General features: G+C 45.6%; 3 protein-coding genes across 3 annotated transcripts in view; 1 reads left to right on the top strand and 2 right to left on the bottom strand.

Annotated features, from left to right (window-relative positions):
* Positions 1-13083: 13083 nt before the first annotated feature.
* LOC132473879 (uncharacterized) lies at positions 13084-15228 on the bottom strand. Its single transcript, XM_060074163.1, has 3 exons — positions 14271-15228; positions 13886-14058; positions 13084-13182 (listed from the first exon to the last, which is right to left on the bottom strand). Exons 1-3 carry the CDS (start codon positions 15079-15081, stop codon positions 13084-13086), a joined length of 1083 nt encoding a protein of 360 aa, XP_059930146.1. The 5' UTR covers positions 15082-15228.
* A 1027-nt stretch (positions 15229-16255) lies between these two features.
* LOC132473880 (mucin-2-like) lies at positions 16256-18243 on the top strand. The gene is made up of 2 exons (XM_060074164.1): positions 16256-16822; positions 17116-18243. Exons 1-2 carry the CDS (start codon positions 16811-16813, stop codon positions 18241-18243), a joined length of 1140 nt encoding a protein of 379 aa, XP_059930147.1. The 5' UTR covers positions 16256-16810.
* An 8283-nt stretch (positions 18244-26526) lies between these two features.
* LOC132474177 (E3 ubiquitin-protein ligase Midline-1-like) overlaps positions 26527-27696 on the bottom strand; it is a 3552-nt gene continuing 2382 nt past the window's right edge. The window contains exons 3-5 of the mRNA XM_060074702.1: positions 27602-27696; positions 26637-27246; positions 26527-26602 (exon numbers count right to left, since the gene is read on the bottom strand). The exon at positions 27602-27696 is cut by the window's right edge and continues 217 nt beyond it. Of these exons, the coding sequence (XP_059930685.1) occupies positions 26651-27246; positions 27602-27696 (691 nt within the window). The 3' untranslated portion in view covers positions 26527-26602; positions 26637-26650. The remainder of the gene's footprint in view (positions 26603-26636; positions 27247-27601) is intronic.

A 27696-nucleotide genomic window follows, 5' to 3' on the forward strand; every position in this document is an offset into this window, starting at 1 on the left:
CGCTACAGGTGCAGCAGGTGCCATCCAAGCTTACCTGGGGATCGAGTATACACCGGAGAGTTTGGACGCGGGACCGCCAGAGGGGCCCGACCTGATCCGGCTGGAGAACATGGTGGGCTGCCCCATTCCCGTCCCCGCCAACGGCACCACCCCCCTCCCACCTGATGCACCCACGTCGCCCGGACCAGGGATCTGCGTTCCGGTACCAGGGGCTGCGGCCCGTTCCCTTAAGGCTTGAGGGCGCCCCTGGCTGTATTCGCTTCTGTACGCTTCACTGTTTTTAGCCGCTCCCATATCTATGCCCGCGTCTACGCAACCGACGCCGGGAACGCAAATGTTGTTGTTTATATCGCTGTCCCACTAGATGGAGCTCGGGGATACACACGGGCGAGATTCCAGGGGCCTTGATTGCCCGTTTATCAGATGAGGTCCTGAGCGCAGTTGAATAAAAGGGTCTAATGCTCAGGTGGCGCCTTGCGTCCACCTGCCCGTGATGACGCTCAGGACTATTCCGTGGTTTCTTAGTTGTTCCTGTGCCCCGGGCCTACCCTGAATACCCCATGCGTGTGATTGCTTATTGTTACACGACCAGTTAACTCCTCCTCACATCCTTAGTGTGCGGTCATCTAGGGATGGGTTGAGGGGGATTGCCATTCGTTGTTTACCTCATATCTTTCTGATATTATTATTATTTAGGGACACGTTTCAGGGTTGCATTTCTTTCCTGTGATTGTTATTGTGTAGTGTTTGTGTGATTGTTGCATTTTTGTTTATATCGTTATTGTTTACTGGTAGTTTTATTGTTGCATTTTGTTGTTGTTATGGTTTGGTGTTGGTTTTGTTGTGTATCATCTGCTGCCAGTATTGTTGGTATTGTCTGCTCGCGATGTAAGGCCGGGGTGGATGCCACCCCCTAGGTGGGGTGTGTATGGCATACCCATGTCTGAAGCATGGGTAGTGTTTCTCCCACGTGGTTTCCCCATACACCCGGTCCAGCGAGTTGTTTTAGTCCCATGCTCATGGTTGTTTGTTTTTATGATCATTTTGCCTTCTTTCTGTTATTTCTAATGGTGTTATAATGGTAGTCCCGCGCTGGAGTCCTATCCCTCGTACCCCTAATGAGTAAAAGTCGTCTTGCGACGACTTGAGGGGGATATGTTGGGAAAAATAACCTGATGAGCACATCACATGGCAGGCACATTAATATATAGTCGACTCTTGCTCTAAACCCAACGAACACATAACACAAACATGATAATATAGTCAGGTCAAGGCCAGAGCCGAAGGCCCCATTTCCCAGGCAAATGGTTGACACTCAGACAATGCACCAGTCATCCTCAAGAACGGGAGAGCCACATTAATTTATCACACAGGAGACACCTCAAAGCTCTCCCCCACTAGAAGGAACACATGCAGATACTAGGGGCCTCAGAGCCACATTAAATTATCACACACGAGACACTTCGGGGGGCACTCCACCGTTTTAATTTATCACACCGGAGACACGAGGAGCTCTCCCCGTTAGGAGGAACACAAGAAGATCCAGGGCCACACAGAACCACACACACCTCAAACGCACACACCTCATCGAGAGGAGGATACAGCATAAGACTGCATCACACAGGGACTCTTCCCCTTCTTCTGAAGCAGACCTTCCACGGAGGCGAAGCTCCAGACGAACCATCAGCGCTGATTAGGGACTTAGACATATTCGATTTCTCACGCTTTATGACTCTGTATAACCGTTGCCACTTTACTTAATAAATCCAAGGTCCTCGTGCCGATAGACTTTATTACCTCTCCGTCTCATTTTATCTGGTCCAGTAGCTAGACAGACCGTTTTTCCCAACAATACGAAATTGCGTAGACGAAAGAAGGACCTCAGAATACTCGCCAATAAAAATGTACTAATATCTAGAAAGAAAAGACTAATCAATCAGACTGGTGGATTTCTTCTACCCCTGCTGTCTGTGGCCATACCGTTGTTTACAAGCCTGTTCTCAAGAGGAGGGTGATTATAATGGATCATACGCACAAGATGTATCTAGTTCCTCAACATCAACTCGATGCCTTAAAGCATACCCAACCCAGGGATTCTGTTAGACAGACTGCTGAAAATGAGCTGGATAAGGCCATTGCGATGGTGTTGAACACTCCCGATACAGACCTATATGAAAAAGCTGCCAGGTACGGAGCGGTCCTGCAGCGTTATCTATCCATGGTGAAACAAGGACAACGTGAGCATGGAGAATGAACTCTGTCACTTGCGGATGGGGGCCCAGTTCATACACCTGTGGCGGCACAGCATGGTGTTGATGACGATGATGGCAACGGCGATCATATTTATAAGGATATAATGAAACATATACCCATCAGAAGCAAGAGCAACACCAGACATATCCTGGACTCTTTAAAGAAATCTAAAAATGTCTCATGGACGGACAAGGGGGAGCTCGTTTTACAAGGCGAAACTATTAAGGGGTCCCATATGTTTGATCTGTTAAAGAATGTTACCGCCCCTTACCATGTTGTCGAATCTGTCAGACCACAGGGATGGAATGTATTTCTGACATTTTTAGCCAGTAATAATATACCGCTATCGGCTATCCCTAATAAACAGCTCAGACGAACTGTATACATGTATAAGTATGCGCCCTCAACTAAGGGTGACTATGCGGCGGCAGCTATGCCTGTCTCATCTGGTAAAAGGAGGAAACGTAATCAGACATTGCCATCTATTACCTCCCCTGGAATGCCTATGGCCGAGTGGATACCATTTTGAATTTCTTATGTATCTTTATGTATATGTTATAGCCGTAAAAATAAAAGAGAAACAGTGCGACTGAAAATGTAATCAAATCATTGTTTTATTTTTTATTATCATACCAAAACATGTTACATCCGCATATACATGACTGCACACATGACATATCATGTTCATTACAGACACATGTTCAGTACACGGCCAACAAAGTCATAAACCTTTTCATCATTACGGGGTAGATTATCTCCGTACATTTTCAAAAACTTTTGATAGGATACACCTTTTTGCATATTAAACAAGAAAAAAACACAATGGTGCCCACATGCGGTACTTGATGGATCTTGGACCTGTTGTGTAGAATGAACTACATCTATACAGTGTTGATCGAGAAAACGCTGTATGGTCTCAGGAAACTCAGTATGAGGGAGGGTTGCCGTAGGAGTCGAAAAAGTATCCCTGGCTCTCAGCCGTAATATATATAGCTAGCCAATGGGCACCGGCCATGTGTGAAGGTTCGGTGTTGATCACCAGCATTGCAGGCCTCTGACGAATTTCCCGGGGTAGATGATTACATGGTAACGCACCAAGAAAATAAGCCTTGTGTGCCATTTTCTGACACACTGCTGTCAGCTCTATAGTATTCATATCGCAACGTCTTTTCAGTAATAGTCCAACAACACCTGCCGTCTATTTGATATCTCTATAACAGAATCATAAACTGCATAACATATCAAATTGACCGTTGTAGCCAGCGCTGCTCTGGCTGAAAGGGTTTAGCAGGATAGGTCTGACCGTCGCAGTATAGGGATAAAAACTCAATGCTGAAATGCTGGAAACTGAAAGGATTCCTAGCGTAACTCCCTGTGAATGCTTCGTCATTCACAAAACCTATAATAACCATCTTGGGTATTTGTCCTAGAAATAGATTATCCTGGGTGCATATTCTGCTGCCTGCAGCAATGGATACATTCTTTAGACACACCCTATCAACGGGGTATTTGACGTTAGCTTGGTTTAACGCCCGGGCATGGGCCAGCTTGATGCCTGGTGCTATCGATACCTTTTTAATGAAAACATTTGCAGACGCTATAGATACACGGTATTCCACAGCACCATCGGACATCAGACAGAAATATTTTTTTGCTCTAATGAATCTCATGCGGAGATCAACTCCGTTAATCAACAGTTTCTCCTGAAAAAACATATCGACGTGTATAGGGGATATCAGTTCAACGATACGACTTCGACCCGTATATTCGCTCCTTGTCGTTGAGCCTAGATTGAGGCCTCCAGGAAGAATATCGTCCATATGACCGTGGGTGTCTTTCTGGAATAGACCACAGCCAAATTGGGTGTCTAATGTCCCGTTTCCATAGTTTAGCAAGCATTCTATAATGCCTCTGTACGGATAGGTGTTTGACGACTGGGTGATAAGCCTATCACCCAGAGTAATATCTACTTGGGAGAATAACGTGCATCCTGGATAGTTAATCAGTCCCACGGGTGCCGCCGGAGCCAAGTCTGTTCCATCAGGATTAGTAATCTTGACCCTCAGGTGTAAATACGTATTGTTTAGATCTATATAGTCTTCGCTACTGGCCGATACAAAGAACTCTATGGGTCCACCATCTGTTAGCGCCGATAGCGGGGGTATTTCAATATATGTACTTTTTTCTATCGAAGTCTGCGTCATCGGCAGGGAGAAGAGATCCAGTTCGCTCTTAATGCATTAGTCTGACATGTTATGTAGCAACGCCATTGTTATTCAGCCCTCCTGCTATACTAGATGAATATATCGTTAGCTGCCCCTCTAAAACGACGGGTTGCCACCTTCCTGATCCTTTTAGGTTTGGGTCTCTTTTTGATAGATGCCAATCTTTTATTCTGTTTACGACGTCGTGCCGGTGCACGGGTACGCCCACAACCTATAGGAGGATACTTTGTTGCTCTTCTGGCATATACCCTCATGCCTGACCCCTGCTGTTTGGGCGTAGATGCAGCATGGGCTATGTTGGTCATAACGTCGCCTATAATATGTTTAGCAGCAGTCTTCAGATGAGGCTTTGCTATGCTAACCCCTCGCCTAAATAACGGAATAGCCATTCTAAAGAGGCTACGGAACATCCCACCGATGCCCGCTCCATATTGTGTGCTGCTACCCTCATAGCCAGGTAGCCCACTCCCTGCTTGGTTTAAATAATACTGAACATATTTGTTCTCGTCGTAAGGCGGTCTATACCCCCTCATCCCTATAGATGGTGCTATGAATTCTACTGTTTTACAGGTCTAAAATGCAGCTTGAGTATCACTTTACCATATGTGAATTTTATATTTGTATTCTGGTCAGACTTTAGATCGATTTCAATATCTCCAAGAGGGTCTCGGGCTACGTGTACGTAATGCGGCTTGTCGAACATGTGAATGCAGTGTCTCCTGCTGGTGTCGGTTATATTAATACTCCTTAGCAGGGGGACATAACTATCTCCGACCAGCTGATGGTCGACTATGTCGCTATATATGAACATGTTGTAACACCCACCGTGAATATCGGTGGGATGGGGGGCGTATGCCGCATACGATTTATGGGCTGGTATCTTGAACCCTGCATCGAAACCCAGCATAGCAGCCAGTTTTCCTCTAAAGACGATAGATATGTGGTCATCTCCTTCTACATAAATGCGGTTTCTAATGCCTTCATGATGTAGTATAACTCTACCGCCAGGATCATGTTTGGCCCAAGTCTTGTTGATTTGTAGTAATAACGATCCGATACTCTCATAAAGCCCACCAACTAATAGACATGATGTCCTATGACCCGTTTTACCATCGTGAACGGTCATCGTAGCGTCCTCGGTAGGAAAACTATGCCAGCTGCATGGGTACTGAGCTTCAATTAGGCCTACTTCATAGGGCTGCTTGGTGTGTATAGATTTTGCTAATTTAGTTCTAAAATTCCATATCTTATTTTGTGGGTAGATCCCTGCCGATGCATTACTCGCTAGAGTCACATAGAAACCCCCAGGGATGGGGGTTTCTATGTGATGGGGGTTTCTATGTTGGCTGGGTTCTCCGGCCAACCCAGCCATTTGACATATAGCCGATTCTTAGACCCCTCCCTTTTTCTATCTATAATCTTTTCTATTTTATACACCTTGTTTTTAGACACTATAACTTTTTGTAGCTCTTTCTCATAAAATGTTCCATGGACAGGGGCACCTGCATAGTCTTGCAGCTTATAGACTGGAGGACACCTTGCTATGCGCTGCGATATTACAAAATATTCATCTGTAAATGTCTGCTCATACCCCTTTCGAAATGTAGCTCTGACTTTTGAAATTCTAACCGTGTCACCAACATCGTATCTAAACACCACCATCGGCTCGTGAGTGGTTTTGTATAGCGTGTTAAACACTGTTTTCTCATTATCTTTATCAACGCTGACCGGGGTCATTTTTATCGACCTATGGTATGAATGGTTATAAGCATGGACCATATCCTGTAGTTTATCCACATATCGTTTGGAGTTGGCAGCTGTTAAATATCTCCACATGCGGGTTTTCAGAGTCCTGTTGAAGCGTTCCACTATGCTGGCCTTGGTCTCGTTAGATGTAGAGAAATGTTTGACATTGTACCGCTCCATCAAACGCTGAAAGATCTTGTTATAAAATTCTTTGCCAGCGTCAGTCTGCAGTTTATCGGGGGTACGCCCTTCACCAAGAATATCATCAAAAGCTTTAGCGACGTCGATAGCCCTCTTGGATGGTAACGGACGAACCCATGCATGTTTTGAGAATACATCGATGCATGTCAACAGAAAATGCACACCATCATTTTCGGATGCATACTCTGACATATCCACTAAATCAGCCTGGAACTGTCTATCTATCCCACTAACCAATACTCTATTTCTGCGGAAATGTATCGGTGCAGGTACATGCAGGGTGTAGGGATCCTGCTTCAGCATCCATTTCTTGATATATTTTAGTGGAGGCGCTGCACCCTCACTATGCTTGAGGGCCGTTCTTAGTTTATTGATGCCGCCGTAACCCCCTGGTCCGGAGGTATCATAATAAGTCTTATGCAGCCGTTTATCCATGTCGTATGCCTGCGCCAAAAAACGAATACTGAAACAATGATCAGAGTTATCCATCCTTTTATTTAAATGTCTGTCCGCTCAAAACAATGTTCAGATATAGTTTACAGGCAGATTTATTTTTCTGCACCATTTTAAAAGACATCATTCGAGCAGTACTAATACACTCTGCGTATGAGGCATTATTCATCTTCAAGACATCCGACACAAAAGCACATATACACATTACATGACCGACAGTAAAACAGTCCCCGTCGGAGAAATGGTTAAATATTTCAGCTAGCATTAGATCAGTAGGCTTGTCATGCAAGAATTTCATGACCAAATCATTCCAATCCTTATACATACATTTGATATAAGCATTATGATGGACAAACGTATCATTTTCTATGGCAGCATACATCAAAACAGCTAGTCTATCTGATACAGACTTGCTATCCGCATCATACGCATAAGAAAACAAAATCCCCATTATAAACACCACCCGTCAACAGGTTTTGGTTTGCCTAGTGACAATGTAGGACGCCACATTTGTATGGCTTCATATATCAGAAGCAGATGTTCATCGGACACACCTTCGGTGGTCATTAAATCCAGTTTTTCGGTATCATAGGTATTGCATATTAAATCACACAGAAAAGATTCGACCACACCATAGATTTTTTCTGGGGACACAGTCAACCCTGTAGTCTTCTTTAAAACAGTTTCTAAAAGTAACAGGAAGGGGCGTCTGTCCAGGATAACACAAATGTCATGGTAGTGGGATTCGTAGTGATGATGTGTCGCTCCCTGCAGGCATGAATGGCGTCGTTGACTTGGGCAATCACACTGGCATCCCCAGCAGGCCGCTTGCTTCTGATGGCTGATGATGGCTACCACACAGAGCCCCGTGGTAAATCGCAGAACAGCCAGCGATGCAGGGTTTAAACGGATCTGTATTGATACAGGCCATCCGTCATCTCTCATAGCAGTGTCCACCGAAGTGGGTCTGTCTGCGTCCTGCAAGACGGAGGCGTAACTTGTAGTAGGAGGCGTAACATGTAGTCGGAGGAGGCGTAACTTGCACTAGGAGGCGTAACATGTAGTAGGAGGCGTAACATGTAGTCGGAGGAGGCGTAACTTGCACTAGGAGGTGTAACATGTAGTCGGAGGCGTAACATGTAGTCGGAGGCGTAACTTGTAGTCGGAGGCGTAACTTGTAGTCGGAGGCGTGTCTAGTACTTTTCTAAATCGCGGAAGTGATCTGTATGTAGCAGTGGTGCGCGGGTACATAAATGACCGTAACTCGGACCTCAAATATTAGGCCTTATATAAAAATAATGCACCCGACCCGCTCATTTAAAAATATGCTCTTGATTAGCTTAATCTTGATATGCTCTTGATTAGCTTAATTTGATTAGCTTAATCTTGATATGCTCTTGATTATCTTAATCATAGCCTTACGTGAAACTGACATCCTTGAGTCATATGCATTTAAGAAAAGAAGCCTATTACAATTTTACAATGACATATAATGCATATAGCAGTTTAACGTGGGGAACCTGCTTAATGTTACACCTTTCCTGTTTCTTGGCTCTCAGACCGTAGTCCGGGAGCACAGGGGAGACGTTCCCTCCAGGGCCGATGTCCTTTCGGGGGTAACACCCTTCACTATAACCGGCAGTGGGTCTGTTTATCGGTCGGAAAACACGGGCACGGATTCTCGGCGTTTGGTACTTTATTCAACCGGTCTTGTTTAATTCCTCCTAGACTGACACTCGCTCATTCGCTCGTTCACTCATTCGTCGACTCATTCGCTGACGTCACTCACACACACACACACACACACACACACACACACACACACACACACACACACACACACACACACACACACACACACACACACACACACACACACACACACACACACACACACACACACACATACACACACACAGACTCGCGCACACACATACGCCACTCTCGTAACATTAAGTTTAGCCCACTTTATCCCTTTATACCTTTAACAAAAAGACAGCAGATAAATAATTTAATAATTAAAGACAGCAGTTTAATAATTCAAATAAGTTATTACAACTGTAGTATAGTATCTTAGCTACTGGAGATATCGCGAGATGCTGGGAGAGATCGCGGGATGCGGAGAGACACGCTAGACTGAGAGCAGGGACATGGTGATTATAATGTGTTAATAAATCGAGTTAATAAGAACCTGACTGATCATTTATGGACAACACAACATTTGGCGACGAGGATGGGATAGTTTGCTATGAAGTCGAAGGCAACAAGACGACACGGATTTCACGTCTAATACGCCGGGGAAACGCAGACTGAACCACGAGTGACCACCATGTCGCAGGAGGGACAACAGGCTGCTGCTGCACCAGTGCCGCCGGCGCCTGCTTTCCACGCTCAACTAGCCCCGCCAGTCCCATTGAACCTGGGAGCATCGGACTTGTATACGGAATACACGTTATGGAAGGACTCGTACAATTTCTTCGAAGTTGCGAGTGGGACTGTCAGTGCACAGGACGCGGTCAGAAGAGCCACGTTTCTGCATTGCATTGGTGCGCCGACCCAGAGGATTTTCGCTAATCTACCCGGAGACAAAGGTACGCATGCGCAGGCTGTTGCTGCCCTGGATGTATACTTTACGCCACGGAGAAATGTGGTTTTGGAAAGACACAAGTTTAGACAAAGAGCTCAGTTTCCCGACGAGTCGGTTGATGCTTTTGTGAATGGACTGCGGGAACTAGCGAAATCGTGCGACTTGGCGAATCTGGAGAATGACATGATCAGGGATCAGATTGTGGAGAAATGTGCGACGAAGAGGCTGCGTGACAAACTGTTACAGGAGGATGGACTGGTTTTAGACAAAGCATTGTCAACTGCAAGAGCTTTTGAAGCTGCGCAGACGGAGTCTAGATTATTTTCGGAGGCCAGTGATCACAGAGCCCGGGACAATCAGGTTCACTTCACGACGAGGAGGAGTCGCGGTGACGACACGAAAATGAAACCTAAAGCACACGGAAGAAGCGAAAGCAGAAATGATGACGGTGAGCATGACAACAGCGACACCAAGTGTTTCAGATGTGGAATGTCGTCCCACAGAGAAGATGAATGTCGAGCTCGGACTGCTACTTGTTTGTACTGTAAAAAAACTGGACATTATGCAAGAGTGTGTAGGAAGAAAATATTTGCACAGGGAGGGAAGAATAGTGACAGAAATAGGGATGAAGAAAAGCCCAAATTTCGTAAACCAGTTAGAGCAGTGCATGAACCTTCTGACTCAGAGTCAGATGAGTTTATTAATGCAGTTAATTCGGAAGGGACTGAAACAGTGAAAATAAATGGACAAAAGCTAAAAATGGTCATAGACACAGGAAGTGGTAGAAACTTCATAGGAGAAGACCTATTTAGAAGAACATTGTCCAGAAGGACAGAACTATGACCAACCAGAAAGAGGTTTTATGCCTATGCCCAGACAACACCACTTAGATGTGCTGGTTATTTTGAGGCAGAAATTAGATGGCAGGACAAGGTAGTGAAAGATGACGTTTATGTCATAGAAGGAAAGGTTGAGGCCTTGCTAGGTAGGAAAGCCAGCTTTGCATTGAAGATACTGAACCCGGGAGAAACTGTGAACACAGTAGGACAGACAGAGAGATTCAGTAATCTAGCAAATGAATTTCATTCACTTTTTAAAGGACTAGGTCAAATTAAAGGTTACAGTCATAAAGTTACAGTCGATGAGAAAGTCTCACCTGTAGCTCAGGGTTTGAGGAGAGTCCCTTATCCAATGTTGGAGGCTGTGAACCAGGAGTTAGACAAGATGCTTGACCAAGGTATAATAGAGGAAGTGAATGAAGGATCAGAATGGGTCTCCAACATACTACTAATTCCAAAGAAAGACACCAAGGAAGTGAGGCTATGTGTAGATCTCAGGGAGGTGAATCATGCTGTGATCAGAGAAAGACATCCAGTACCGACTGTAGACAGCATCTTACATGCTATGCAGGGAGCAAAAGTGTTTGCCAAGTTAGATGCACGGAAAGGGTTTTGGCAGTGTGACTTAGCCCCTGAATCTAGACACCTGACCACGTTCATTACTCACAGAGGGTGCTACCGCTTCAGAAAAGTCCCCTTTGGATTATCGAGTGCACCGGAAGCCTTTCAGAAGGCTATGGACTCGATGCTTTGCGGAATGCAGGGCACCGTCTGTTACATGGATGATGTTGTGATCTTCGGTGAGAATGATGAGCAATTGGAACAAAGAATGAGACAAGTCTTCCAGAGATTCACGGACAGAGGCCTAACCCTGAACAGAGACAAGTGCATATTCGGACTACAGCAGATTGAGATACTTGGTCATGTGATCTCAGCCGAAGGAATTAAACCAGATCTAAGGAAGGTTGAAGCTATCTGTAAAGCACCAAGACCTGAGAATGTACAGCTACTTCGCTCATTCCTAGGCACCTGCGGATTTCTGATGAAGTTCATACCGAGCTATGCGAACCTATCAGAACCTTTAAGGAGGTTGACTCGAAAAGGACAGGAATGGGAGTGGACGACAGAAACAGAGAAATCGTTCCAAGCAATGAAGGACGCGTTGGTAAGTGAGCCATGCCTGGCTTACTTTAAGCTGAATGCACCAACAGTAGTCATCAGTGATGCGAGCCCAGTAGGACTAGGAGCAGTCTTACTTCAAACCCAATCAGATGGACGGAACAAGCCAGTGGCGTATGCGAGCCGTTCATTGACTCCAACCGAGCGCCGCTACTCTCAGATAGAGCAGGAAGCTCTAGGTTGTGTTTGGGCTGTGGAACATTTCAGAACATACCTGTGGGGAGGAAAGTTTACGCTACAAACAGACCACAAGCCCCTCATCTACATGTTCAACCCAGAGAAAGCTACACTATCGCCACCCCGCATACAGAGATTAGGCTTGAGACTACAGCCGTACGACTACAAGATCGAACACATAGTGGGAAAATCCAATGTGGCAGATTCACTATCAAGACTTCCATTACAAGAGACTGAGGACAATGAGTATGTGGAATTGTATGTCGACAGAGTGTTGTCAGTGACTCTGCATGATGTACAGGCCATAACTCTGGAGGACATTTGCCTGAAAACGGCAGAGGATGAAACACTGATGCAGTTGAAGACGATCGTGGAGACAGGAAAATGGCCAAATCCGGTTCCGGAAACCTTACAGCCATTCAACAGGTGTGCAGAAGAGTTATGCACATACGATGGACTTGTACTGAGAGGACACAGGATTGTGTTACCGAAAGCAATGACAAAACGAGTACTCAGGATCGGACACGAGACGCATCAGGGTGTGGTACGTACAAAACAGTACCTGAGGAGTAAATTCTATTGGCCTAACATGGATTTGGATGTTGAAAGAGACATTAGAAACTGCTCCGCCTGTGTACTCAATCAGCCGCTCCAGAACGATCAACCCCTCCAACCACTTGACTTACCACCGAGACCTTGGACGAAGTTAGGTATCGATCTGGTAGGTCCTATCCAGAACAAGTTCATATTGACTGTGATTGACTACTATACCTCATTTCCAGAGGCTGTGGTGATATCTGACATATCATCAGCAACTGTCATTACAGAAATGACAAAGATCTTTTCTCGATTCGGATTCCCCCTAGAGGTCGTGACGGATAATGGCAGGCAGTTTGTAGGACAGCTTTTTGAGTCGTTCCTCAAGACGTGTGGTGTCAAACACATTCGTGCATCTCCATATTATCCGAAATCGAATGGGAAAATTGAGAGATTTCACCGATACCTAAAGAAAGCCTTCAGAGCGGCCGAGTGTGAAGGAAAGGTGTGGGGGGAGGAGCTTCCTAAGATTCTGATGGCATATCGTTCAACGCCACACAGAGCGTCGGGGGAGACACCAGCTATGCTGATGTTTGGACGAGACATTCGTACAAAGATTCCAAACGTGGAGAAGGGAGATGACATATCACACAACAGAAAGAAGACAAATGACATCCGACACCATCACCAGGAGTACAGAACCAAAATGAAACAGTACGCTGACCAGAAGAGAAGAGCGAAGGAACACAACTTTGAAGTTGGTGACGTTGTGTACATTGCTAGTATGGAGAACGGAAAGCTGGATTCCATATTCAGAGACACTCGCTATGTGTTACTCAAAAACACATCGGACAATTCTTTCGAACTGATTAACACAGAAGATGGATCAAAGGTCATCAGGAATGTCAAACATCTGCGCCACACTCCAGTGGTAATGGACTTTGATGTTCCGGAGCCAACCGAGGCTCGGGTTCTCAATGACAATCTGGACATGGAGTTCGCTCAGATCACTCCAGCAGTCGAGATTCCACCTGAACCCGACTCTGCCCCTGTTCCAGAATGGCAGGTTGTCACTACCAGGCGTGGCAGGGTTGTTAGAAAGCCTGCACGTTACAGGGACACTTAGTAACTGTAAAGTGACTTAGTAAAAAAAAAAATATAAGTTATGTTCAACTGTAATAATCATCATATTGAATCTGTTAATGAATGAAAAAAAAAAAAAAAAGAGTTGTGAACATTACAGTACAGTGTTATTGTAGGCAACAGTAATAGACAGTTAGTCACAAGGGATTTAATTTGATTGTTTGTAATGAAACCCTTTTATGTTGAAGTAGTACTTTAATTCTAAACAAGGGAGGGATGTAGTATAGTATCTTAGCTACTGGAGATATCGCGAGATGCTGGGAGAGATCGCGGGATGCGGAGAGACACGCTAGACTGAGAGCAGGGACATGGTGATTATAATGTGTTAATAAATCGAGTTAATAAGAACCTGACTGATCATTTATGGACAACACAACAACAACGCTTTTTGTTTTCCCGCGAAAAGAGAAAGATCTCGCGTGGACCTCGATTTAGAAAAGAACAAGTTACGCCTCCTAGTGCAAGTTACGCCTCCTAGCCTCCGACTACATGTTACGCCTCCTACTACAAGTTACGCCTCCGTCTTGCAGGACGCAGACAGATACTATTGTGTCCACCTCCAGCTCACTGTCCTCTCCGATGTGTAGGAAGGTCAGATTCAATCCGGTCAGATAGATGGCATACTCTTGAAGCCAGTGGGGTCCGGGTTGTACAGCCTTTAAATCACCAGTCTCCATAGCCACACCCCCACTTTGCACATGTTCATCATTGACCTGTGCTGCATAGCGTATCAAAAATATACCATTAGAATATGAAAAAAAAAAAAAAATACACACAACACACACATATTAATATAAGGTATAGCCTATCAAAAACATATTTAAAAAGGAAAATAAAACACCCTTAATACTACTAGCATGTACCCCCACCTTCTTATACATTGCTGCCATTTTCTAATGCTAGCATAACCCTAAACATACTCAAACACACCATGTACCCCCTCATCAAACCCAGACGACTCAAACAGACACATTCGGTATTCATCATCAGTTGTGCTCCATGGTTCTTCATTCGTCTTAGCCATAGAATCAATCTCTGCAAAAATTCCACGTAGTGCAGACAAATCAGCCCACTGCATGAAAAAGACATTATCAAAATAATCAGCAGCTTCTAAAACACTGGTGCGTAGAGGAGAGCTACCGATGCAATGCATATCATAGCACTGTGGTAGCTCGTCTGTATCAACACAGCGTCTGAAAAAAATGAACTCCTGTGGTCTCTTCGTATGATAGTTTGCATCCATGCGATGAATCCTCGATTCATACTGAAAGGTCCATTGGAATGCATGGGTTCCCGCATGCCATGTACCCCGGACACCATCTAGCATGGGGCATAAATTCTCCAAGAAAAAATTCCACTCGTGAACGTTCAACCGCCACTCTGTAGCACAATCTTTAACATTCAAAATAACACAGCCATCGATCCATGATATTACATACTCCAAGCCGTATTCGCCAACGTGGGTGAATGAATCCCCGGCACTCCGGTCTCTCAAGCCTAAAACAGGCCTCGCTCTTTTGAGTGGAGCATTAAGCAGTACCGCATCTCCACAACTATTGACATAGTTAGACACAGGCGTACTAAAGTCGGACATACCATCAGGCATCTGGTTTTCAATGTCCTCATTGCTCGACGCAGAGTCGTCCATGGCTGGAGAAGACAGTGGTGACGGGGTACGAGGGTCCCTATACAACCAAATAGCACTATCTGATCTGTGGGTTTCTTCTGATGAGCAGTCCATGTTGAATGAAAAGAACACTGCAGACAACTTGATGAATGCGGGGACCCTACAGCAGCCGTCGCCCCCTTTTTAAACTATGTTTATGACCCGTCATAAAACATAAACAGGAAGTGCCCCTGTGAATAGGGATGACCCCTCCACCCCCACCCCCTCCCCAACCGGAAGTGAATTCAGATAGGAATGGACCTCTATGGGACATAGTATATACTACTGAGGTGGACCCCCGATGTGGTCACCTTAAACAACGGTCTCTCCTTCAATTCCAGACGACCCAGGACAGCGTCCATTGGGCTCGGGGACGGGGGTTAGGGCTATGCTACCCATAACCCTAACCCTTACCCTCTTATTCATCGGAGGCTTCTTTTATGTGAAAGGATGGTATGGACGTGTGAATGGTTTTACTATGTCTTATTTATCTTTATTCTACTTCATTTAAGAATGCTCGATTCTGATTGGCTGGGAGGGGTGCATTAATCCGGCATATTGCCCGCTGACTTGTCGGTTCTACTTGCTGTTGACTGAGCACAGTAGATCAATACGCCGCTTGTATCGTTTTCTATCACATACATTTCAAACATGAGGTCTGTTGTAAAAATAAACCAAGGAGTGCATGTTTGATCGATCTTCATTAAAGCTGACTTGATACGAATGTAGCAGCTACGTTATTAAACTAGTGATCAGATCCAGCCTTGTGTGGTTGCTATAGAAACGCGTTACCTACAGTTGAGCTAACGTTATTTACCGTAGTTCTAAAGGGAACTACTTTTCGAGGGAGATGAACTTAAACAGAGCATACATTTAATAAGCATGCAATACGAATAAGAAAAAGGCTAATTATTAAAGTATTTGAATTGTTTTATTATGTTGGCCGGCGCGAAGTAGAATAAACGGAATAATCACCTCAAGGCAGGGCAATAAACAGTTTGATATGCCCGGCTCGCGGAAGGTTACCGTAAGCCGTCCACGAGCCGGGCATATCAAACTGTTTATTGCCCGGCCTCTCGGTGATTATTCCTTACTTATTTATATTCCTATCTATTAATTAATTTCATCTATTTTGCACTTATCTGCCAGCACTTATCTTTACCCTGTGTATTTTTAATACTTCTTGCATGATTTTACCATGTTTTATGCTTTTACCATGTTTTTTATATATATATATGTATGTGTGCAATTTTGGGGTTCCTTTATTTTTCACCCATGACTTCTACTGAGATTGCAGTGTGCTCCTTTTTATTCCTATATTTTGTATAAATGCGCATGATTCACTATTAATGAGAGGATGTGTATGGATGGGTCTGGATGCATGGGTGTGTGTGTGTGTGTCTGTGTGTGTGGGTCTGTGTGTGTGTGTGTGTGTGTGTGTGTGTGTGTGTGTGTGTGTGTGTGTGTGTGTGTCTCTCTTGTTCTTCCCTCTACCCCCAGCGCCTTGCCAGGGTTGACAGATGGTATAAACTCCTCTCCATCAAACCACGCAGACGAAAAGTTGCAGTTCACTCTTTATGGTGAGGTGAAGTAGGGTAAAACTGAGGAATGGAAGCACAGCATTTCAGTATGAGAATAACAGAATGCTGTAAAATTAGCTTAGCTACTAAGAATATCCATCCATCTAATTTGTTTACAAAGTTTCCTTAATCTCATTATACATCAAACCCCCTTAACATATCAATACAGATAACGTACCAACGATGCTTACAAAGGCCAACTTGAAACCAGAGGAGACGCAATTATGAAGACGAGTGTGAGTACCATGCTTCCCGATCAAGTGAATGTAGTGTAATGGAGTGCAAGGCATGCATATCAGAACGTATTCCAGAAAAATACCAAAGTTCGCCAGTAGATGGCATCACAGGACCATCAATAAACATAAAAGACTGAATTACACAGGAGAAAACATACATGTAACAGAACACATAAGTATATATATATAGAAGTATATATATATATATATATACTTCTATGCGTGTGTGTGCGGGCGGAGTCCTCAGATCCCCCTTTTATTTACTCTGATGTACTTTTCATCCTTTCCAATAGAAGTGTGTTTCTATGGGCCCGTTGGCTGTGTCACCGTCAGCAGTTACCAGGGACCGTCCTGCCGTCGCCTCTACCCACCACGGGACCACCACCCTCTCCGGCTACCCACCACGGGACCACCACCGTCACCGTCAGCAGGTCAGAGCCCCCTCACAGCTTCACCCTTTTCAAATAGATCTATCTTTATTGAAATGTATTCACCCTGGAGGCCTACCTACACCAATCGCACCAACACCACACAGCCACACTACCACGCACACAACAGACGCACGCTACCTCCCACACCTACATCCCGTTATAGACCCCCCAGCCTTCAGTATAGACCCCCACACACCCACCATCACCACAATAGACCCACACACACATATCAAACCACAGAACACGCCAGACCCACACCAACACACCCACACACACAACCAGTCAGACCACAAAGACCACCTCCACCATCCACCCGTCCACTCCTCCCACCACCACCAACACACACCCGGTACATTGCACCAGATGGCCCAACCCGTGGAAAAGTCAAAGTATATTTTAAAATACTCCAGGCCCTGCACCACAGGGACACAGCGGACAGAGCGGTGTCCTCCCGGGAACTCCCCAGGGGGATGTTACGACAGGTCCTCAAATGATCACACTTCATCAAACCCATCACCCACAGACATCACATTACAAACAAATCATGACAACACCAACACCTGGATGCACAATGACATGTTGATCCTAAAAGAACACTACACACACACAATAGACCAACTCACACAAACACCCCAGCCCACCAACACACTCTCACTTAAGATCGCTACCAACTGGGCACACAAGAGATTGGGCCACAGACTATTACCCACCACCTTACACCAACTAGAACACACACTACTCCATACACCGTCCGCCCCTCACTCACCACTCATTACCAACCCACACCCCCTCAACCTACTCCCCCCCTCCCCCATACCGACCAGTCCCCATACCACCCCACCTCGAGCCTGGACCTTCCCCTCACCGACACCTCCACAGCCCACACTCAGCCACACAGATCCCCCCCCCCCCATCCCCCTCCCTCTGCCTCCCCAACCAGCACCCACACACACCCTAGATCACTCTATTCAGGCCCACGCCCCACACTGACGAAACCCACAACTATACACACAACCAGAAACACAACAGACCCCCCCCTCACACAACCGGCCCTCCCCCTCCCCCCTCCCTCAAGGATAAGGGGTAGGGGTAGGGCCCCCACCTTCCCTACCTGCAACAGGAGCCAGGACACCCACAGAGTCGCACCACACACCCTCCACACCACCTCAGATCAATTACCCCCCCCCAACTCAACCAACCCCCACCCACCCATCCCCACCCTCTCCCCCACTCCCCCCAGTCAGAAATCCTCTCATCAGATGAACCTCCACCTCAGAGGACCGAGCAACAACCAACACACCACCATACACCACCCTCTCTCCAGAGTTCCCCCTCACTCCATCCAGACACTTGCATCCAACCTCTCCCCATCCCAACCCCCGCAAGGAGACAATCATCCACCTCGACGCACAGGTCATTCATACCCATAACTCCCCACCAGATTCCACCACACCCCACACACCAACACCCAGCAGACCTCTCCTTAGATCACACACACGCACCAACCTCATTGTGGACCTTGTTGCCTCCATATCACTAAAATCCTCCCCCCCCCCCTCTCCCCCATAGGTGTCACAGTGGCCTGGCAAAAATCTAAGAGCAATGATGAAGGGGCCTACTAAGGTCAACACGACCACATGAACCCAACTGACCAAATCTCTCCCCCCTCCCCCCACAACCTTCTTGCCAGGTCACTGTTGACACCAACCCTCCGGCCCCCACTGCCCCCCCTACACTACCCCCTCCAGATATCAAACCACAGTCCATCCCCTCCCCGACCAATCCTGCAGTCTTAAATACTATCGACCCACCTACCATAAGGTTAGGGGGGGCCACAAGCTGCAGGATTGGTCGTACCTAGGACACACACCCACACTCATCATCGGCGACTCCAATCTCAACAGAATTCCCCCACAAACACACGCACACATACAAATAGACAGTTATCCCGGGGCCACCATAGGACATATCTTACACATCCTACAGAAAACACCAACACGTACTCACACACAAACCGTCATCCTTACAGTTGGCATAAACAACATGAACCACAACCCCGAACTTAGATCCATCAAACAAATATCGGCCCTTAATAAACAGGCACTAACCACATTCCCCAACGCCACCATCCACTTCCCAGTCATCAACCACTCACCGAAACAACAGCAGAACCTACGCGCACTCAACAGCTACATAGTCACTGATCTCAGTCCCCTACTAGAAACTCCCCTCGACACCTTCACCACTCAACCTGACAACATCCCAACCATCCCATATATACACCTCCACACACACATTAACACACATCAGCTCAGCCACAATATATTAATTAATATATACACCTCCACACACACATTAACACACATCAGCTCAGCCACAATATATTAATTAATATATACACCTCCACACACACATTAACACACATCAGCTCAGCCACAATATATTAATTAATATATACACCTCCACACACACATTAACACACATCAGCTCAGCCACAATATATTAATTAATATATACACCTCCACACACACATTAACACACATCAGCTCAGCCACAATATATTAATTAATATATACACCTCCACACACACATTAACACACATCAGCTCAGCCACAATATATTAATTAATATATACACCTCCACACACACATTAACACACATCAGCTCAGCCACAATATATTAATTAATATATACACCTCCACACACACATTAACACACATCAGCTCAGCCACAATATATTAATTAATATATACACTTCCACACACACATTAACACACATCAGCTCAGCCACAATATATGAATTAATATATACACCTCCACACACACATTAACACACATCAGCTCAGCCACAATATATTAATTAATATATGCACCTCCACACACACATTAACACACATCAACTCAGCCACAATATATTAAATAATATATACACCTCCACACACACATTAACACACATCAACTCAGCCACAATATATTAATTAATATATACACCTCCACACACACACACACATTAACACACATCAGCTCAGCCACAATATATTAATTAATATATACACCTACACACACACACATTAACACACATCAGCTCAGCCACAATATATTAATTAATATATACACCTCCACACACAAATTAACACACGTCAGCTCAGCCACAATATATTAATTAATATATACACCTCCACACACACACACACATTAACACACATCAACTCAGCCACAATATATTAATTAATATATACACCTCCACACACACATTAACACACATCAGCTCAGCCACAATATATTAATTAATATATACACCTCCACACCTCCACACACACACATTAACACACATCACCCTCCCATGGCCGACCCGGTGGGCCCATTCCACCGCTTCAGGGGCCGTCCAGCTGGGGACCACCGCCGGGCGCTTTGTGGGAGAACCTCACCCCACTCCTCCGTACCAATAAACACACCGCCATGCATAACCACTCAACAACACTTTAGACACACCCAACCCTACTGAACAAGAATACACAGCACTTAGACACCTGCCTAATTACAAACAAATAGTTATCAAACCTGCTGACCAAGGCTCCAGACAGTCATCTTAGATACACAACAATACCTCTTAGAAGCACACAGACAGTCAGGGAATACATTACATTACAGACCCATACAGGATTCACTCCAATTGGTCAGGGAACAACAAATTCACAATATATTTACTGACCCCCATCAACGTAAATACATCACACATAGACAGAAAATATGTCTAGGTCCAGACACTCCACGCAAACGCCTGTTTTATCTTCAGCCAAAGATCCACACGGCGCCCGAGTCCTGGACGGTCCCTTTCTTAGTGCCGCCGGGGAGGTCCATCATCTCCCACTGTGGGAGAGAGTCCTCTGCAGCAGCTGAGTTTATAGAGTACCACCTCAACCCCATCTCCCGGAAACACCCCAGCTACACCCAAGATACCTACCACTTCATCCAAACACTGAATAGCACACCGGTTTCCAAACAAGCGTTGTTATTTACAGTTGATCTTGATTCAGTGTACACCAACATGGACATGGATTCTGGCCTGCGGGCTGTCCGCTCTGCCCTCCTCCGGCACCCAGACCCCGACAGGCCCCCCAGCCACCTGTTGGAGTCACTGACCATCAACCTGCAGTAAGGACTTTGTTTATAACAACAAGCATTACCTCCAGACACACGGGACGGCGACGGGCAACAAGGTCCCTCCCAGCTATGAGAACATCTACATGGCGTGGTTCCAGCGTTCTGCTCTGCAGTCTTGCCCATTGCTGCCACAGGTGTACTGTTGGTTCCTGGACGACATCTTCGGGGTCTGGCCACATAGCTTGGATCCCTTTCTGCAATTCATACACCTATTCAATACACATCACCCTGCTATTAAGGTGAAATATACACAACATGCAACACATCGATTTTCTAATCACAACCGTTTCTTTCCCAGACACAAACGCACCACACACAGAAGTTGGTTTCAAACCCAGTGACCCTCACGCACTCCTCCATGAAGTAGCTTTCACCCCAAGCCCACGTTGGCGGGTATTATTAAATCACAAACCATCGGGTTTCACAGATTCTGCCCGGAGGAGACGGACATTTGGAGGGCGACCGGGACCCTCTTCAGGGTCCCCCCTTGAACATCAGGGAGTAGGGGCTGCACTGGGACGCTGCTGGGGGCGCTGGGGGGTCCCGGGACTCCTCCTTGGGGGTTCCCTGCATGGCGTCGGGTCCATTGTGTGTTTTAATATGTAGCATGTTTTTATCTTTACTGTGTGCTTCCTTTACATCATGATTTTATTGAGGCCTTCCACCTCTTTTACTCCCCCATTTATTACATTGGAGGCTTCTGTTATGTGAAAGGATGGTATGAATGTATGATTGGTTTCACTATGCCTTATTTATCTTTATTTATATTTATTTACCTATTTACTTATTCATTTTATCTATTTTGTCTTTTTTATTTTATCTATTTCCATCTTATTCGCCAGCACATATTTTTCCCTGTGTGTTTTGAATACTTCTTGCATGCTTTTACCATGTATTTATAGATATGTATGTGTGTGTGCATTGTTACATTAAAGGGGTTCCTGCATTATTCAACCATGAATTCTGATTCAGATTGCAGTGTGCTCCTTTTTATTCCTATATTTACGATTAACGCGCATGAGTCACTATTTATGAGAGGATGTGTATGGATGGGTCGGGATGCGTGGATTTATGGGTGTGTGTGTGTGTTTGTCTCTCTCTATATGTTTACATTAGGGCAGTCAAGCGATTAAAATATGTATTGGAGATAAATCGCATTAATGTGAAGGGCTCTGACCTCTGACCTCCCACCTGGAGCCCAATGTGACCCGGCCAGAGGACGGGCTCTGACCTCTGACCTCCCACCTGGAGCCCCATGTGACCCGGCCAGAGGACGGGCTCTGACCTCTGACCTCCCACCTGGAGCCCCATGCGACCCGGCCAGAGGACGGGCTCTGACCTCTGACCTCCCACCTGGAGCCCCATGCGACCCGGCCAGAGGACGGGCTCTGACCTCTGACCTGGAGCCCAATGTGACCCGGCCAGAGGACGGGCTCTGACCTCCCACCTGGAGCCCCATGTGACTCGGCCAGAGGACGGGCTCTGACCTCTGACCTCCCCCCTGGAGCCCCATGTGACCCGGCCAGAGGACGGGCTCTGACCTCTGACCTCCCACCTGGAGCCCCATGTGACCCGGCCAGAGGACGGGCTCCTGATCAACTCTCATCATCACATCACTCATGATCACCGAGCGTCGTGTCCAGGAATGTTTTAATAAAGCGCAAGCCGGTATTAAATTAAACTGTTAAACTGGGTCTCAGTAAATATAATTTTAGTTCTGACAAACACTATTACAATATTACTATCACTAATGAATATTATCACAATATTACTATCACTGATGAATACTGTTATGAAATTACTATCACTGATGAATACTGTTATAATATTATTATCACTAATGAATACTTTTATATTATTACTATTGTCAAGTTCTCTCCCTTTTTTGTGCATTCTCCACTTGAACGAGATTGGTGCATCCACTCAGAGTTCCTTCATGGTTACACTCAATAAACAAACTGTTTCCTCTTTATCTTCTTTTATTGAAGCCTCAATTCAGTTGTAAGTAATTCAGTTGTTAGCAAGGTGAAAAACCATAAAAAAACAGAAAAAGGAAACATTGATTTCACAATGTGAAATCAAATGCAAACAGAAAAATAAACATATTTAAAATGATTCCATTATTTCTCTTAAACTAATCAAAGTGTAAAATAAATTCTCACACTGTTTATCATTCTTAATGTTATTCAGGTTTTTTTTACTTAAGCTTAGTTCTAATTATAAATATATAATATTTACTTCTTATTTAAATAACAACATCCCACCATAATCCTTTTAAATATGAGCCCACCAGACAATCATGTACCATAATTCAATCCGTTTAACTTCAATAATCATATTGTGGTGAGCAGCAGGTGAAGGACGAGACGGGAGCCCAGGTTTAGCAGTCGGCCGCAGCTCCGCACCCCATACACCGCTGGACAACGGAGCTGCCTTTAATAACACCAGCACGGTACACACTAAAACACACGCCACCATTCAACCACACTAACACTTTCAGTAATGGTGCAATGAACACAACATGAACACAAGAGTCACCAACACACCCCGACATCGTTAAACCCCAACCCATGAACCCTGATTAGTTTACCAACCACAAATGAACCAGGAGGGGTCATTTGAACAGTAGAACCCCCAGAATCCTTAGCGAAGGCCCTCGTCTGCCAGACCCCAGAGTCAGCAGGAGCCCTGGGGGTGTGGTCGGGGACCACCTCCTTCGGGGCCCCCACCTGATCCGTCGTAGGGGGCCGTTCGAGCGCCGTTCGGGGACCCCGTCCTCCGCCGCCCTCCGACGTCTGGCCCGTCGACGGCCACGCCGGCGGCTGGGACGAGGAGGGGTGGCGCGCCCCGTCCCCCCGCAGCCCTCCCCCAGCCCCAGCTGCCCACACTGCGGCGGTTGGTGTTTAGTCCCGTTAACACGGCAACAGTTTGACGTTATCCCGGGTAAAGTGTTAGGCAAGACGTTAGCCTAGGGCTAGTCATGGACCTACAGAGCGGCGAAGTCACGCCCCTTCCGGTAGAGCCCATGGGACCTATGAGATCGGAGAATATGAATGGGTTTCAATGGAGAGAAAGTAATTCTTTTCTGGTCCCAGTCTTTATTTGCCCCGGGTTACACATATGTTGTTGGTGGATTTAATTGATAATTTTTCATGCAAAGAAAACTAAACATTTTCGTGAAGAAGTTTGATAATGTTAGGTTTTTTCAAGGGGAGGATAAAAGCATCCCAAGTGGTGAACACCATTATAAGTTTGGGCATGTGGAGGGTTTCAGTTAAGCCGGTGGGGAGATTGTCGGTCTTGTCCACGCTAGTTACAGGAGTGTGACGGCACATACGAGACATGTAGTCTATCTCATTGTGTTTTATCTACAGCCTTTAATTGAACAATTGCAAAATAATAGAGACTGGGAGAGAGAGAGAGAGAGAGAGAGAGAGAGAGAGAGAGAGAGAGAGAGAGAGAGAGAGAGAGAGAGAGAGAGAGAGGAGAGAGAGAGAGAGATGGAGGGAGAGAGAGGAGAAGGAGACAGAGAGAGAGACAGAGAGAGAGAGAGAGAGAGAGAGAGAGAGAGAGAGAGAGAGAGAGAGAGAGAGAGAGAGAGAGATGGAGAGAGACGAGAAGGAGACAGAGAGTGTATATCCAGCCCTCTCTCTGTGGTTTCGTTCTACAACCGACACAGAGAAAGCATTATTTACTAATAAAACGAGAAATCATCGGCTGAGCAAACAAGAACATTCAGTTGGATCCACTGAGTTGTTTATTGCAATTATGCTTCATTAACAAATAAAAAATAGTCCCTTACATGTACACAATAAAACACAAGGACTAAAACAATATAAGCAGCAGACTTTACAAATCATCAACAGTTGTGCACGTATCTTTAATAACTGAACATGTTCTGCGGCCGCTTGGTTCCCAACAGAACAAAAAAAAATCAAGATACAGTTTAAAGTAATTTACAACATGCAACATTATCCCACAGACCTCTTAGTTATTATGAATAAAATAAAAAATCTGCTTTAAATTAGGTTGTAAATCAGGATTATGAAAAAAATTATATCAGAGTCCTGATGACCAAAACTGGTGACGTCCGAAAATATTCAAAAATTTACCATCAATAGGTAGTTTATGTACATTTTCAATAATGAATGTGCTTAACTAACTATGGGAGACTTACAAGTCTTTTCATGGTTTATCATGCTATACTTTAAAGAAGAGAGAGAGAGAGAGAGAGAGAGAGAGAGAGAGAGAGAGAGAGAGAGAGAGAGAGAGAGAGAGAGAGAGAGAGAGAGAGAGAGAGAGAGATGGAGAGAGAGAGACGAGAAGGAGACAGAGAGTGTGTATCCAGCCCTCTGTCTGTGGTTTCTTTCTACAACCGACACAGAGAAAGCATTATTTACTAATAAAACGAGAAATCATCGGCTGAACAAACAAGAACATTCAGTTGGATCCACTGAGTTGTTTAATGCAATTATGCTTCGTTAACAAATAAGACAGAAAAATAGTCCCTTACATGTACACAATTAACACGAGGACTAAAACGATAGAAGCAGCAGACTTTACAAATCATCAACAGGTGAGCACGTATCTTTAATAACTGAACATGTTCTGCGACCGCTTGGTTCCCAACAGAACACAAAAAATCAAGATTCAGTTTAAAGTCATTTACAACATGCAACATTATCCAATAGACATCTTGGTTATTATGAATAAAAAATAACATCTGCTTTAAATCAGGTCGCAAATCAGGACTATGACAAAAATTAAGATATAAGAGCCCTTAAGACCAAAACTGGTGAAGTCTGAAAATATACAAAGGTTGACCATCAATAGGTATTTTATATACATTTCAAATAATAAATGTGCTTATCTAACTATGGGAGATCTTAAAAGCCTTTTCATGGTTTATCATGCTATACTTTAAAGAAGAGAGAGAGAGAAAGAGAGAGAGAGAGAGAGAGAGAGAGGGAGAGGGAGAGGGAGAGGGGGAGGGGGAGAGAGAGAGAGAGAGAGAGAGAGAGAGAGAGAGAGAGAGAGAGAGAGAGAGAGAGAGAGAGAGAGAGAGAGAGAGAGAGAGAGAGAGAAGAGAGAGGGGGGGAGAGAGAGATGTGCGTGTGTGTTTGTGTGTGCGCCGGGGCGGAGGGGGCTGCACTTTTTTTTTTTACGACACTGAGTCTGCCCCCCGCTGCCCCCCCCCCCCCCCCCCCCCCCTAATTTTTCTACATCTGAGGGATCACTGCGGCCCCGGGGACCCGCGCCCGTTTTTATTTTCTACAACCGACACAGAGAGGCTGAGGACCCCCCCCCCCCACCATACCCTCACCCCCGGGAGGAGGTCCTCCTGGGTGAAGGAGGACCAGAAGGTGTGGAGGTGTGTCAGTGTGTCTGAGGACCCTCCTCCACCTGGGGACACTCTGTAGAAGGACAAAGAGCCAGCAGGCCGGTCCAGATACACTCCTACTCTGGTGGAGCCAGCGGGGGGGAGAGGGAGGGCTGTCTCTGTACCGTTGTACCGGGCAGCGTAAAGTCCATCAGTACAATAAAGTACCCAGGACTTGTTGTTCTGTCCAAGCCAGCCGTCAACATCCCGTCCTCTCCTTGTGATTCCTCTGTATGTCACTCCTATAACAACCCGTCCTTCCCACTCTACCTCCCAGTAACAGCGGCCAGTCAGAGCCTCTCTACCCAACACCTGGAGATAGTAGTCAAATCTGTCTTGGTGATCCGGATACGACTGGTCCTCTTCAACCCGCGTCACCTTCCTGTTGTCCTCAGACAGAGAGAGTCGTCTGTGGGCCGTGTTGGGGTCCAGTGTGAGGTCACAGGCATCTGAGGGAGAACCAGACATGATGAGCTGCTGTACCACTCTTCATCATCATCATCATCATCATCATCATCATCATCACTGGTCTCCTGCGCTCTGTGTACATATACATAGATATGAACACATACATACATATACATATGTTCACATAGATAGATACACACTCCTCAACAATAACGTTATGAAAACATCAACAACAATATTATGAAAACATCAACAACAGTGTTATGAATACACTCATTCATCACTAGTACTGTTCTCCTGAACATGACATGTGTGGGGGGGGGGGGGGGTCATGTGATGATAGTTACACTATTGCTACATCAGCAACAAACATCTCTCCTTGGATCCAGGACTTACCAAAGACAAGCAGCTCAGCGCTGTGATTGGCCGTGCCAGCGCTGCTGCTCGCCATGCAGCAGACCATGTTCACGCCGTACCTCCCACCTCTGACG

This window comes from Gadus macrocephalus, chromosome 16 (genome assembly GCF_031168955.1).
Source record: "Gadus macrocephalus chromosome 16, ASM3116895v1".
NCBI lineage: Eukaryota > Metazoa > Chordata > Actinopteri > Gadiformes > Gadidae > Gadus > Gadus macrocephalus.

Excerpts from the sequence above, each read along its gene's own strand:
- LOC132473879 (XM_060074163.1), bottom strand. The coding sequence starts at position 15,081 with ATGGACTGCTCATCAGAAGAAACCCACAGATCAGATAGTGCTATTTGG. Across the intron at positions 14,059-14,270 it reads GTTTGATGAGGGGGTACATG|CACAGGTCAATGATGAACAT; the intron begins GTGTGTTTGAGT and ends TACGCTATGCAG. Across the intron at positions 13,183-13,885 it reads AGCTGGAGGTGGACACAATA|ATTGTCATTGAGAACCCGAG; the intron begins GTATCTGTCTGC and ends CTCCATGTCCAG.